The sequence below is a fragment of the Homalodisca vitripennis genome, chromosome 6 (genome assembly GCF_021130785.1).
Source record: "Homalodisca vitripennis isolate AUS2020 chromosome 6, UT_GWSS_2.1, whole genome shotgun sequence".
Lineage (NCBI taxonomy): Eukaryota > Metazoa > Arthropoda > Insecta > Hemiptera > Cicadellidae > Homalodisca > Homalodisca vitripennis.
In genome coordinates this window covers 105,755,840-105,769,353 of record NC_060212.1, presented here as the reverse complement: position 1 = coordinate 105,769,353, position 13,514 = coordinate 105,755,840, and the positions used below count along the sequence as shown (strand labels likewise).

General features: G+C 33.5%; 1 protein-coding gene across 4 annotated transcripts in view; it reads right to left on the bottom strand.

The window, feature by feature from the left end:
* The window catches only part of LOC124364673 (whirlin), a 322,655-nt gene that overhangs the window by 273,326 nt on the left and 35,815 nt on the right, over positions 1-13,514 (bottom strand). For all 4 annotated transcript variants that reach the window (XM_046820333.1, XM_046820334.1, XM_046820335.1 and 1 more), the window contains exon 2: positions 11,298-11,423. In XM_046820333.1, the coding sequence (XP_046676289.1) occupies positions 11,298-11,423 (126 nt within the window). The remainder of the gene's footprint in view (positions 1-11,297; positions 11,424-13,514) is intronic.

The following is a 13,514-nucleotide window of genomic DNA, read 5'->3' as shown; positions in this document are numbered from 1 at the left end:
AAAAACTTTAAATTACGACCCCATACAAAACTTAAATGACACAAACTCAATTTAAGATTGGCTTGAAATTAGTGCTCAGAATTCTTCCTCTTGGATCTCGACTTGAGGCGGTTCCTACTTTCAATTTTACCCCTCCAGAATATCCTGTCACTCCAGAAGTAACGCATAGGTCCTCATAGGACTAGGTGCAATTTTATAAATTCTTGTCTTAAGAGAAGAAATAAGGTCTGTCATTTAAAGTGGCAAGAAAATATTTGAGGATTTTACTGCTTCTCCCATTGATCAACATTGGTACTCCCATATCAATTCAGCTAGTATATACACTCGTTTGAATTATGTTTAGAGATTAAATAGAGATTGTTGAATAGTTACAAAGCTACGATTGCTAAAAAGTGCTACAGAGAACTTTCGTCCAACATCAGTAAGTTATGATCATATGGATAAATCGGCTGTGAAATCTGCAATCCATGCGGTCCCATTGCTCCAGAATGTCCAATATTTTCCGTATGAACCACAGCACAGACCCATCTTTAAATATTAATGCACTTATTAATTTTGCCGTTTACTATGAATCTGCCACCCTCATAGACCTAACTGCAAATGAAGTTCTGGTGAGATGAAGTCTATGACATCGTTTATTTACTAAACATAACACAGCTATTGTGGAAAGGGCCGATTCAATGTGAATGTTGAGTTCAGTTCCAGTTCATCTCGCTTTTATGTGCAGCATATAAAACTGATGCTTCTGCAGACTTGACTCAAGACATCTGGAGTCATGTTCATCAGAAGAGATCCAAAAAGGTCTCCACCGTGCTTTGAGATCGTGTCAGGTAGCTTCGTTGAGTACTTAACTCTACACCTGATGAGAATGAAAATTCCTTTTCACCTAGATTGCACTACTTTTTTTAGTCTGTCTCTGATGTCGAAACGATGTGGAGGGGAGGGGTTAGTTTTGAGCTTCTTTGTTCTTCGTCGTCACCTGTTTTTGGATCCCTTCAGTTGAACTCCAGATTTCAGGAGTCAAGTCTATACAACAGTATAAAATTTAAGCTGTTGCACGTAAGAGGAAGATGAACTGGAGCAAGACAGCATTTGCATTGTTACTACTATCGTAAGAGCTTCAATGATAAGTCAATGCAGTATAGAGCAATTAATCTCTCGTATTCAAATCCATTTAAAACTGAATTTAAAATATACCGTGAAGAACGGTACACCATGTGTCGCATAACAGGCTTCGTTGAGATCGCATATAAAACTTCAAGTTTGTAGCTCAATTCTGATGGATGTTAAAAGTTCATATGATATTTGTTTGGAAATTTTTAATCCTGCGATTTTATCAATAACGTCATGGTTATAAGACAAATGTAAAAATGTTCAATGATGCTAAGCCAAATCCCATGAAGTGAAAAGTACAATCATCGAACTAGATTTTGCCTATATAGGAGTATAAATAAAGCTTTATACTATATTTAAAGAGTGCATGTCGATTCGCTTTCAAAAATGTGCGGACAGGCGGAACAAATTAAAATTTTCAGTTTTCACTAGAGAGTGATTAAGCTTCGCTGACGCTCAGCCAATACATTATTACAGTATAGTTTAAACAAATTATACCTAAAATTTAGGTGTTGAAACCGCGTCATATTACACACGAAAAAAACTTGATACAAAGCCATTTTCAATAAAACATGCATAAAATTATGTATGATTTTCGAAATTTTTGAGATAATTACTTATTGGGAAAAGACTGATCTTCACCACTCATGAAAACTGGGAGGAACCATGCTCCATTAGAAAAACTTTAGGGTTTTGGAGTTAAAATTAACATGAGGTTGCACCCTGTACCATATATATTACATAAGGTGAAACGACATGAGCCTATAAATAAGGGCTAGAAGACTGGCTCGCCGCTTGGGCGCCACAGGTGTTACAACAGTGCCGCCCGAACAATGGGCTCCGACAATTCTAATTTTGTGTGGAAAATAAAGGCTGAGAATTAAATAACTGGTTCGCGTACTTTTTGCAGTAAATTATGCTTCTTCTCTAAGGCCAACAACAGATACAACGGGTATAAGGAGCCCGGATTTACAAAATGAGAGAGATTTTTAGATTCTAAAACGAATTAGAATAGAAAGAATTACTGAAAGGTAACACCATGATGCAGATTAAGGAAAGAAACATTTATTTGAAAATTAATACAGCAACACGTCATTAGCTTACAATTACAATTTTTAATGTTCACACGGAAAGCAATAAACATTTACATTAACGAATCTGTCCAGATGAAAAGAGGAAGTTTAATTTTTTATAAAATAAATCATGTATTCAAACAAAAGTCTCCTCTGATACGAATATCCTACTTTTATATTTTCCCTTCTGGAATATTCCATGCGGGGGTGATTGAAACCTTGCACTGACTTAAGGCTTTGTGGCTCATATTCTAGTGGAATATAAAATAGTCGTGGCGGTAGCTTCTGACTTAAGTCTGTTGAACGTCAAAATCATTCACAACTCAATTGCAACAATCCATACCATGATCGCGTAAACGTAATAAAATAGTTATTCCCTTTCATTATTATTACACTTTTAGAGAATGTTATATCCAGATACTAATATTTCCATATTTCTATTGCTACTATCGATTCTTCATGGAATATGGTTATCTAGAATACAGCATTAGCAGTATACCCACAGAATTTCGTTGGTAGGTTAAAAAAAATATTATTAGGTGAACTTAATTGCACACCCTAGCTTTTAAAATGTTTTTCAAATCATATTTAGCGCACTAAATGTTTCTTACCGTTACAACTCTTCATACCGTTTCATAGTTTTACTGTCTATAGCACATTGTTTAGTATTCTGTTATAATACCCAGACACAGGCATATAAAGCATTACCTAGGCAATAAAGAAAAAATTCCTCGAATATTCCTTCAAATACAGTAGATCAAGATGTGCTCAATTAAAAAAAAAATGTTTATACAGAGTTTTAATAAATGAATGGTACAATTTAAACATAAAATAAAAAGAGAACCGTACGAAGTACATTAAAAATATTTATTTCATTAGAATCCTCGTTAAAAAACAATTTTATACTGATACATTTAGTACATTTCAATGTGTCCACCACCGATAGCTTTGCAGACATCTAATCTATGGTCGATCTCGGCCCATACACTGTGCAGCATGTCTCTTGTAACTGCCTCATAAAATCCTTTCCTTTAAATGAGCTAAATCACGGATCTTCTGAGAAATAAACAATGTTTTTCACGTATCCCCACAAAAAAAATCGCATGGAGTCAAATCCGGGCTTCTAGGAGGCCATGCTATTGGGCCACCTCGACCTATCCATCTTTGTCCAAACCTTGTCATTCAAAAGCATCACGAACAAAGTCCTTATAAATGGGGTGGCGCACCATCTTGTTGAAAATACACCATATTGACAATTATAAAAACTCGTCAATTTGAGGAAAACAAAAATTCTCTAGCATGTCCAGATACACATTACCATTAAGACTTTTCTCGGCAAATAAAAAAGGTCCAATTACTTTGTTTTTAGTCAGTCCACACCAGACGTTTACTTTTGGTGTGTCTCGGATTATTTCTATGATCTCATGAGGATGTTCAGAAACCCCAAATTCGAACGTTGTGTCTATTAACACACCCCGTTAACATGAAAAGTTGCCTCATCTGTAAACATAACATCATTTTAAAAATGATTCATTTTCTTTCAATCTGATTTAAGATGTAAGTTGCATACTCCACACGTTTTATTTTTATCATTCGTTTTGATCCCATTGCAACAGTTAAACTTTATAGGCATGAAAATGCAGCCTTTTATGCAAAATTTTATGCAAAAGTTGTCACTGGGATTCCAAGCTCCAGACTCCGACGTGGAAGAAATTTTGTGGACATCTAAGACAAGATTCTCTAACGTTTTGAATTGTTACCTCTGATACAGTCGGGTCTCCCAGAAGGACTTCCGTTTTTTGTAGCGATCCAGTTTCTTCGAATTGTTTACTCCAACGCGTAATGTTGTTTCTATGAGGTGGACCTTTGTTAAATAATCTTCTAAAAGCCCTTTGCACTAAAACAGAAGACCTTTAATTCACTAAACAATAGCACACACTTGGCTTTTTCTTGATCAGAAAACATGTTTCTAGATCAGAATCAAATGTTTGAAGTTATTGCACAATTTAACCAACAACAATGAATCAGCTGTTTTTCTAACACAGAGCAATAAAACTAATTGAGCTGAAGAATTCAGAGGTGCCAACCATATTTTTCTACCTTGCATAGCAAATTGTTTATAAGCATTCAAAACTGCACCATTCAATTTATGAAAACCCTGTATTCAGAAAGCCAAACTTTATTCATTTCTTTGCACCGAATTTAGACACGAGCAATAGTGGGATTTCGTTATTTTGTAAAAATGATAAAAATTCAATTTTTGTGTAAAGAAATGTATCAATTAACCGTTAAGGACTTTCAACCATTAATACGTATTATTAAAAAAATTGTCTTTAAGAAAGTGCCTAACCTTGATATTTACAAACAAAATAATAATATATTGTAAATATATTGTAATAATTAAAAGTGTAATAATTGGTCATTAAGTTTGGATATTTGTTTTCCTCATTGTATACCTCATATGCTTCTTATTTGTCTTACAAAAAATATTATTTTAAGAGAATGCAATACAGTCTCACTCTATTGGAAGTTGAGATAAATTCAGGTTTAAAAGATCATTTAAGGTTACTCCTCAACATAATATATACTCCATATTACTCCATAACATAATATCCAATACAATTAGGGATATTATTTAACTGTTATATGTTCAAATTTAAAATGAGGAGTAAATAAAGGATGATGCCTATATAATTGAAATCCCTGTTTGTTTTATAACGGTTGGTGGGATGAATTTAAAATGTATTAACATCAAATAGTTCTAGATTGTAGGTAAAATTCACAATCCACTCTGCTCAATTATCAACAGTATAAAAGACCAGGTTGAAGCAGTTATCAAGTTTTTTTCTTTTATTACTAAAAGCACTATAGTTGAATATATTTTTTATGCATTTAAATATATATTTAAGTACAGTAAAAATATTAACACAGTCTTCGCCAAACTAATTATGGATATATAATTTTTTTTAATAAAGTAGGAAATAACATATTAATGAGTTTATCTTCAAATCTTGGTGAATATTTCATCACTATATCAACGATTATAAGATAATAATATTGAAAAAGTAAGACTTGAGTATTGACATTATGAGCAAAATAATTTCTCCCAGTAATGTTGTTATAAATACTATATTTATTTTACAGTCCGGTCATCTTTCCATGTACCACATCGAAATCTATGCATAAGATCCTGGGTTTAACAGTTTTTAGGCGGTAGTAATAAAATTCTTTAATTTTACTCTGAGGCTATTTTTTTACCTATCTCATTGTTCATTCTTCTTGTGACATTGCTTCTTCATTCCTGTATTAACCATTAGGTCAGTATTTTGCCTGAAGAGATGCCAGAAACCTTCCTGGCAACAGTGAATTATTGACATTGTTTAACAACTAATAAATTGGCTAAGCATTAGCGCAGCTTTTCACACAATATCCCGAGAACACATTAAAATATACACTTGGACTTTCACATGATGCTTCTTTTCTTTATGAGAAACATTGAGATCATTCCGAGGGATTTGAGTGAGGATTAGCAAGGCCTTAAAGCTTAGGTTGAATCTAGAGTAAGATGTGAGCTATACAATTGAAATATAATAATTATTATAGATTGAAATACTGATGTAATTAATTGGTTGAAGTATAATAAAAGTGGTTTAAAATTATTATGAATAATTATTTTATTAAATACAAAAGGCCTCCAATGGCCAAAACTGCTTATTTGTAAGAACGGCATGGGCCATTCATGTTCCATGTTAGCACGAACATCGTTAAATTATTTTCATAGGAAATGTGTCAATAGCGCTGTAATAAAAAAATAATATTTAGTTGGCTTTGCAGACACATTTTTCATGAAATCTTGTATATGTTTAGAAATACAATTTATTTTAGTAATTATAAATTATACTACACCGTTTAGAAAATGTTACGATTATTTTTGTAACATTTAGAGCTCATAAGAAAACTAAATTTAATGGTCCTAAACGGATAACACATTTTATGTTCGCAACAATACAAAAACGTTATCGTTATATGGAACCACTAATTTCTACCCTTCGATATTTTTAAGCACAATGATAAAGGTGTAGACCTATCCTTTTTTTGGGTTGTATGGGGAAAACCTATTTTTTGTTTTGAGTAAAAACAAATAAATGATAAAGTAAGAATGTACTAAAGGTATTGTTATAAAACTAAATTTAATGAATATAATTAAAGAGTAATCTTGAAAGAACTCGTTATTTGCGGAAAGGTTTAAGTAAACAGTGTTATCGTGTTTACGCAGTATTACGATATGGTATAGATGGAAAGTGGTGCGATAAACATAAGTGATAAGATAATCAGAGAAGTCAGGTGCTTGCGGAGGATCCCGATGCCATGTCCTGGCTGCTGTTTACCATATAGATAGGCCGATCTCAGCGTCCTGCGGTGATTTGAATACTGAGCCGGCTTATGAGAAAATGTCACGTAGGCTGCAGACTTTGGCTACCTATATAGATTTGCAAAGCACTAATCATATTGATATCGAGGAAATCCTAAGTTTTATTTTTTAGTATATAAACATGGTGTTCATGCGTCGAACAAAGATTTGTACTGGTATAAGGTTCAAGCTGTATATAACATATTCTATTACTGATATAGCGATGTCAAATGATAAAGTGTATGTAGAAGTAAAAGTTTTTCGGTTAAAAATGTTTTATTACGTTTTTAGCAATGTTTAAATAATATCTTTAATGCATTAAGTAGTCTAGGCTCTTTTCTGGTTCTACTTGTAGTAAAACTTTGGTAATCCTATAGTAGTTGTTATTTACAGAACACTACTGATAAAGATCTAAATTTTTTTAAGTTTTCATTTAAAATTATCTCTCAGCTGAAACATCCAAATTTGAGTATATGCGTCAACTGTATGCACTGTAAATAATTACAGTAAAACTTAAAATATAAATGTTAGTAATTCAAAAGTAAATATTGTTCAGTTTCACTCGTCATTTTAAATCATATTATTTTAAATACGATATTTTCATATAGATAATATTTTCCATATGTTTAATCCTATAGTAATTTTGACTGTTAAGTATGAATGTATGTTATCTTTTTTACTACTTTCATAAAAAATTAAAACCCGACCCGTTGTAAAAAAACTACACATAAAATGCAAATACTGAGTCTAGCTTCAGTTCACCCTCCTCTTACGTGCGTCGTGCAGCATCTGAAATCTGATGGTGTTGCAGACTTGACTCCTCAAATCTGGAGTCATGCTCGTCTGAAGGGATTCAAAATTAGTCGGCGACGAAGAACGAAGAAGCTCAAAAAGAATCCCCAAATCGCTTCGAATTTAGAGATACACGTACAGTACTACAAAAAGTAGCGCAATCTAGGTGAAGAGGCACTCTCATTGTCTCACCAGTGCACTATGATGTTAACTGACACAATCCCAAAGCACGGAGGAGCAAGCGACTCTTCTAACCATTCAAAACATATTTGAATTAAGAATTTTTGAATATCACCGTATCAATATATCCACCGTATTCTTTTCATTCAATCCTGTCCAATGGCTCCTGAAACATATTCTACGTGATTCATAACAGCGCTAATGTACTTGAAAACACAAGTAAGTTATGTTATTGTTTCAACAATTTGACTGACCCGTTTACATAACACAAATTACAGGGTTATAAGCAACTGCGAATTTCAGTGTTCAACCTAAGTTCTTACAAAATGTCAATTTAATCGGCTTAGTAGAAATCACACAATCCATTACCCCTTTTGGTAATCTTATCGCCATATACAATTTCTTATGTAGGCCTGGTAAATTAGATTTTATATGTAATATAAAAAAAGTTTTGTTAACAACAAGTACTCGCTCAACCGACACTCGAATCCGGAACTCTGAATTATTATCGTGCGAAAATGCTAAGCATTAAGCTACAGGGTCCTTATTTGTACTCCATACATGATTTTGTCCTTGGTACTTTATGTCGAACGAGTTTAAATAACCAAACTAACGTTTGAAAGGAAGACCAAAAACCTGTTAAACAACTTATAATATTTTCGAAATTTATTTTAGATAAAATAACTAAACCACACACACACACACACACACACACACATATATATATATTATAAAGGTTTATCACATATACTTTTTATTATTAAAATAAAGTAAGCGTGAGCCACGCCACGTATCTCAAGCCTATAGCCCATTTCACTCTCGAGATTAAACTTATCTTCTCTGTTTACAAATAAACGGATACAACGAAGTTTGGAATGTAACAACATTGTTACTAATCCACCAAAATGCTATATGATTCAGGCTGTTAAATATTTGTTTATTCAAGGTTTTTCTAGTTGTTATGCTGCTTAGTCTTAAAACCAATGTAAACTGTTCGCTCAGCCAACACACACGGAGAGACATGCAACATCATAGAACACAATCAGCCATGTGTAGAAATGAAGCTTCTTGCAAAATTTCAAATCTACAGGCCTGTTGATGGTTTTTCGAGTTACTGTAAGTCTTCTACCCCTCGAGTGATAGGCTTTACTAACGCTCAATCAATCAAATTATGTTTTTGTCTTATAAGGGACTAATACCACAGAGCTGTAAAATAAAATGTATAACACAAGGTTTCGAGGATTGGAATCTATCCTCTTCGTCAGGTGAGTGAGGTATTAATATATACGTAATAATACTTTTCCCACCATCGAAACGTTGTTGTATATTTTATAACCTATAACAATGGCAAATATCCGAAATCCTGTTATCCTTTCAAACTTTCTATTGTAAATAACAAAACATAAAAAAACAAAAATTCACAGAGTTCATTTACTTATATTAATACAGACCTTAAAGTAACAAAGCTATTTGGATTTCTGCTAAACACTATAAATTGATAATGTAAAGTATATACAAGTGACGTTGAAATAAAAATTACAACATATTGCATTAAATATAATTTTAAATTAATTACCTATAGAAAATAGTATGAATAGAATACAATTAATACCTAAAGAATCGCTATATAAAATTGTCAATGAGAAACCAGTTTCATGATTGTGGTTACCAATTAATAAACATAACCGTTTAAAAGGTCGGTAAAGAACTCTTTGTTCTGTGAAGAGGTCCTTGGCGCGAGTGATAGACCGATCGGTCGGTTGTTGTTTTCCGGACGCTGTCAACAAATGCCGCTTTCATCAAAAGCTAGTTAATAGAAATCGTTAGTTTTGTCTATAAACATAACTTTTTAATTGACATAAAACTTTTTTCAAGATTTTGGCATTTACATTTTTAACAAATACTAATAATAAATAGTTTATATAAAATAACAAGGTTAAAAGATTGGTTATGGATAAGAATTTTAGATTTATTTTCAACAGGGCGAAAAAACAAAAAATGTGCATACTTATAAAGTACAGAACACCGAATTTTGCATTAGTTTTATTACATTCACTGGATGTATATGGTTTTAATCATATAGAAATAACTCTTCAAAAGGTTTTGTTACTTTAAAAATAACTCATTAAATACCTTCTTTCTCGGTTGACATGATTGTTTTAGATATTGAAAATTTTTGAATAAATAAAATCTTGGAATTGAGTTTGAAAACTAAACTAACTTAAATAAAGTGCAATTGCTTCATGTCCACTTGGAGGGCTAGAGACCTTTTCAACTCACTAATTCACACACAGTAATCCAAGTGCATAAAATACGAGAACAGTTTAATTAGTCAATATTAATAGAACATTTATGAATAATTTATATGTATATTTTCAGATCAATTCTTTTTTAGTCGGTTTTGAGTATTTGTATTAACAATGGTTTAAACCTGCTCAATGTGTTCTCCACTTTAGTGCACACTTTTGGAGCTGGATCTGACTAATCCGGACAACATCCAAAAAGAGTCGTTTACTTGACTTCACTGATTATAATATCCTGTTCTGTAGATAACTCAATCTTTATTAGAAGAGAAGATTATAGTATCATTAACATTAGTCTAGTACCCTAGAACCAATGAGTCAGGTTACTCTTTATAAGTCACAACCTGTCCTTTTCTTGAAATCGAGAGAGGAATATTCTAAGAAATATACAAGAGAGTATTGAAGTATTAAAAATATTAAGTAAAAGTTTTTTTTCAAAATACGAGTGTATATTTTTTAAAGCTTGCTACACTAAAGATCGACTGCCAGACACATAAATAATAATTATTTCGTCGTCGGAAAAACTATTAATAAATGGTTCAGTCGATACTTAAGAGTCTATAAGCCTACCTGGTAAGTCAACACTGATTTAACATTTATTTACGTAAATGAAATTCACTTTTAAGTGTGTTTCACCTTTTTTATACCCTCCCATTTCGACCTTCACAAAAAGTAGCACAGCTGGCGATCAATTTCTTACATAGGGAAAGTGTCTCTATAGATTTCAACACAAACCAGGTTGTGCGGTTATACAATGTCAATTGGTTTTTGGTTCCTGGAACAAAACTATTGTTACGATAATATGAAAGAATGTTCCAGATAAACGAGGCAACCTCTGATACAAGGGAATGTAACCGAGAACTCGAGATCCCCGATAATAACAAAGGGACAATAGATGAATGGCGTTGGTAGAGAGAGCGCTCAATGGGTTGTGTCAGTTCCTTAGATGTGGTCGTCTCCGTCCTTCTTACTAGAGCGGCGAGTGGACACTGTGACCAATCTCCACTTCTCTAGTTAGTTCTGGAATTTTAATTTTCTCGAAACGCCAATCACCATAAACTAATTAGGTTTTTAATTTAGGTTAATTAGGTAAACTTGTTAAGTGATCGAATTAGTGGTAATACTCCTGATCTTGACAGCTGGAATTGTGTTAATAATTATTGAATGTGTCAGTATTAAATAGACTTTATGTAAATAGGTGGACAATATAGTTAATAGTGGCAGTTTTATAAGCAGTTGGTTAATTTAAATTCAATCTAATTTTAAGTTTGTAGATATTATATTTACATTTACTTACAAGATAAATAAATATGTATTGCATTTATTATATCCAGTGTTCCATTTAAGAAAACCCGTAACACTATATAACCTACACCTAAGTAGTATACATCTTAGTAGCTAAGAAGATTCGTTCAGCAGACGTACCATGAGACCAGCTCTGTCGGCAACCGAGTCCTTGTCGACCCCAGTGATGAAGATACCCAAGTTGTATTCGACTCCACCACGAATCATCAACCCAAGACTCTGGCCTGGTTCTATACTCAGCTCCACCTACAAAAACAACAATCAATATTTAATCTATGAAGAAGTTTTGAAGTCAATTTGTGACAATTGTAACATATTATAAAAAAGCTCTAAATAGATGTTGTTTAATGTTCTCTTTATTTTTATTTAATTGAGATAATGGTTCCCTATTTAGACTTAATCTGTCCATCATCGTGGACCTGTGGCTTATGTGAGGATGCCATCAAACGGAACAAGGGGGAGGATCGGTACAGAACAAGGTTGATAATACTCATAAAAAGTGCAAAGACTACAGACAGAATTTAAACCTGCGCTATTATACTAACTAAGAACCAAATTCCAAAGCCTTGGCCATCCACGCTCCTAATTTGTTTAGATTATGTTTTCTCAAACAAAATGTAAATACTACCAAACGCTCGTGCACTGGTAAAATATATCAATAGCTATTTTTGCAATAATTGTTTTCTGGAGATTGCAAAACTGCTGTCAACGTACTCCGTGCCTCGTAATGTAGGTAATGTTTGAATTGATAATATACAATTACGTGCACGAATAAGATACTGTGAACAGTAGCAAGTAGTTCTGATCTGAATTTAAGGAAAATTCACTTTTATCTGAAGCCTGCTTTAAAGCATATACATACGATCTAAACATTTCAACTTGTTTGTAGAATATATGGCTTAAATTTATAGAACCTATTTGTAAATTAACTGACTTTAATTCTATGTAAACCTGTTTCATGAACATGTTGTCGTGTTAAATAAAGGGCAACAGTAAACTCAGAAACACGAGACGGAGATATCGAGTGCTGCTATACAAGTAGGACTTCCCGTCCGTCAATGGGATTGAGTGATTGGACTAATCAACCCCCTCCCCCGCAATCATCACGTCCACAAAACTACAATATTGTGCTGATGTTCTGGCAGGAGCTGATTGGACAATAAAGTGCTCATACATCTCAGAATATATACAGACCGGGGCTTATTGAGTTGCTTTAATATATCAAGTTTTAATATTGGGATACTGAGGAATTATTGGGGTATTATAAATATACTCGCCTTCGGCTCGCTGGGGGCTACGCCCCCAGGCCCCCATTTGGGTGTTGGCTAATTTCGGGGATAAGCGTAATTCGGTGATTGGTTAAATTCAGACGTGATGTTTCCAAACTTTATGTATCCGTTCTCGAGAATCTTACGGGTCGTAAAGCTTCGCTAACGCTCAGCCAAAAGATGTGTGGTGTACAATATTAGTCAATTGATGTGGTAGAAGAGTTAAGTTATGTGTTCGCGAAATTTGGAGACAAGAAGAATTTGGTTTTAACCAAAGTCAGAGGACGTATGTATACCATAGGTTCATTTTCCGGATTTACCCAAACTTTTGACTTTGAGGGGGTTTTGCGGCTTAACCGTTAGAGATACGACAAAAAGTGACTGGACCTTTCTTGTCGGAAATTTAATTTTGTCTTTCGATTATGCCATCAGATTTAAGCTACGATCTCTGGTTTAGTCGGTACAACGCTTGGGATAAAAGTCTGCACTGGTCAGCTGTTGTGTAAACAGATATAGTGTAAATAAATTTAAAACTACCTTTATCAGAATATTAAGTTGATCAGGGGGTTTAATTTAATCAGGAGTTCATCAACCAAGAAATTTCCGGGAGAGGGGGTTTATGTTCTCGGCGGTTAAAGAAACGCGTGGTACTTTTCTAGTAAATTTGTGTCTGGGCACGAGGAGGGGTTTTTTATCAAAATAAAACGTTGATCAGGGGGTTTAAATTACTTCGGAAATTATCATTCCACGCCAGAGTTTTGGACAATGAACTAATAGTTCATAAAATTAAACAAAACACAATCTCTGTCCCTATCTACTATTGAAGCTTCACTAACGCTCAGCCAACTCCCGATGTGGAGGGGGGTTTTAGTCACTCGTTAACGTAGTAATACAAGGTCAATCTGGAACCAGCATGAATCGCACTAATTATAGTTGCAAAATTTAAAACACCTAAAAGTGACGACAAAGAATTAGCCATTTTAGAGCATTTATCAGGCTTACGGAAAGATAAACGATAGAAAGCTGCTGGGCCGTTTTAGTAGATCCTATCAATAGCTACTTACAAAAA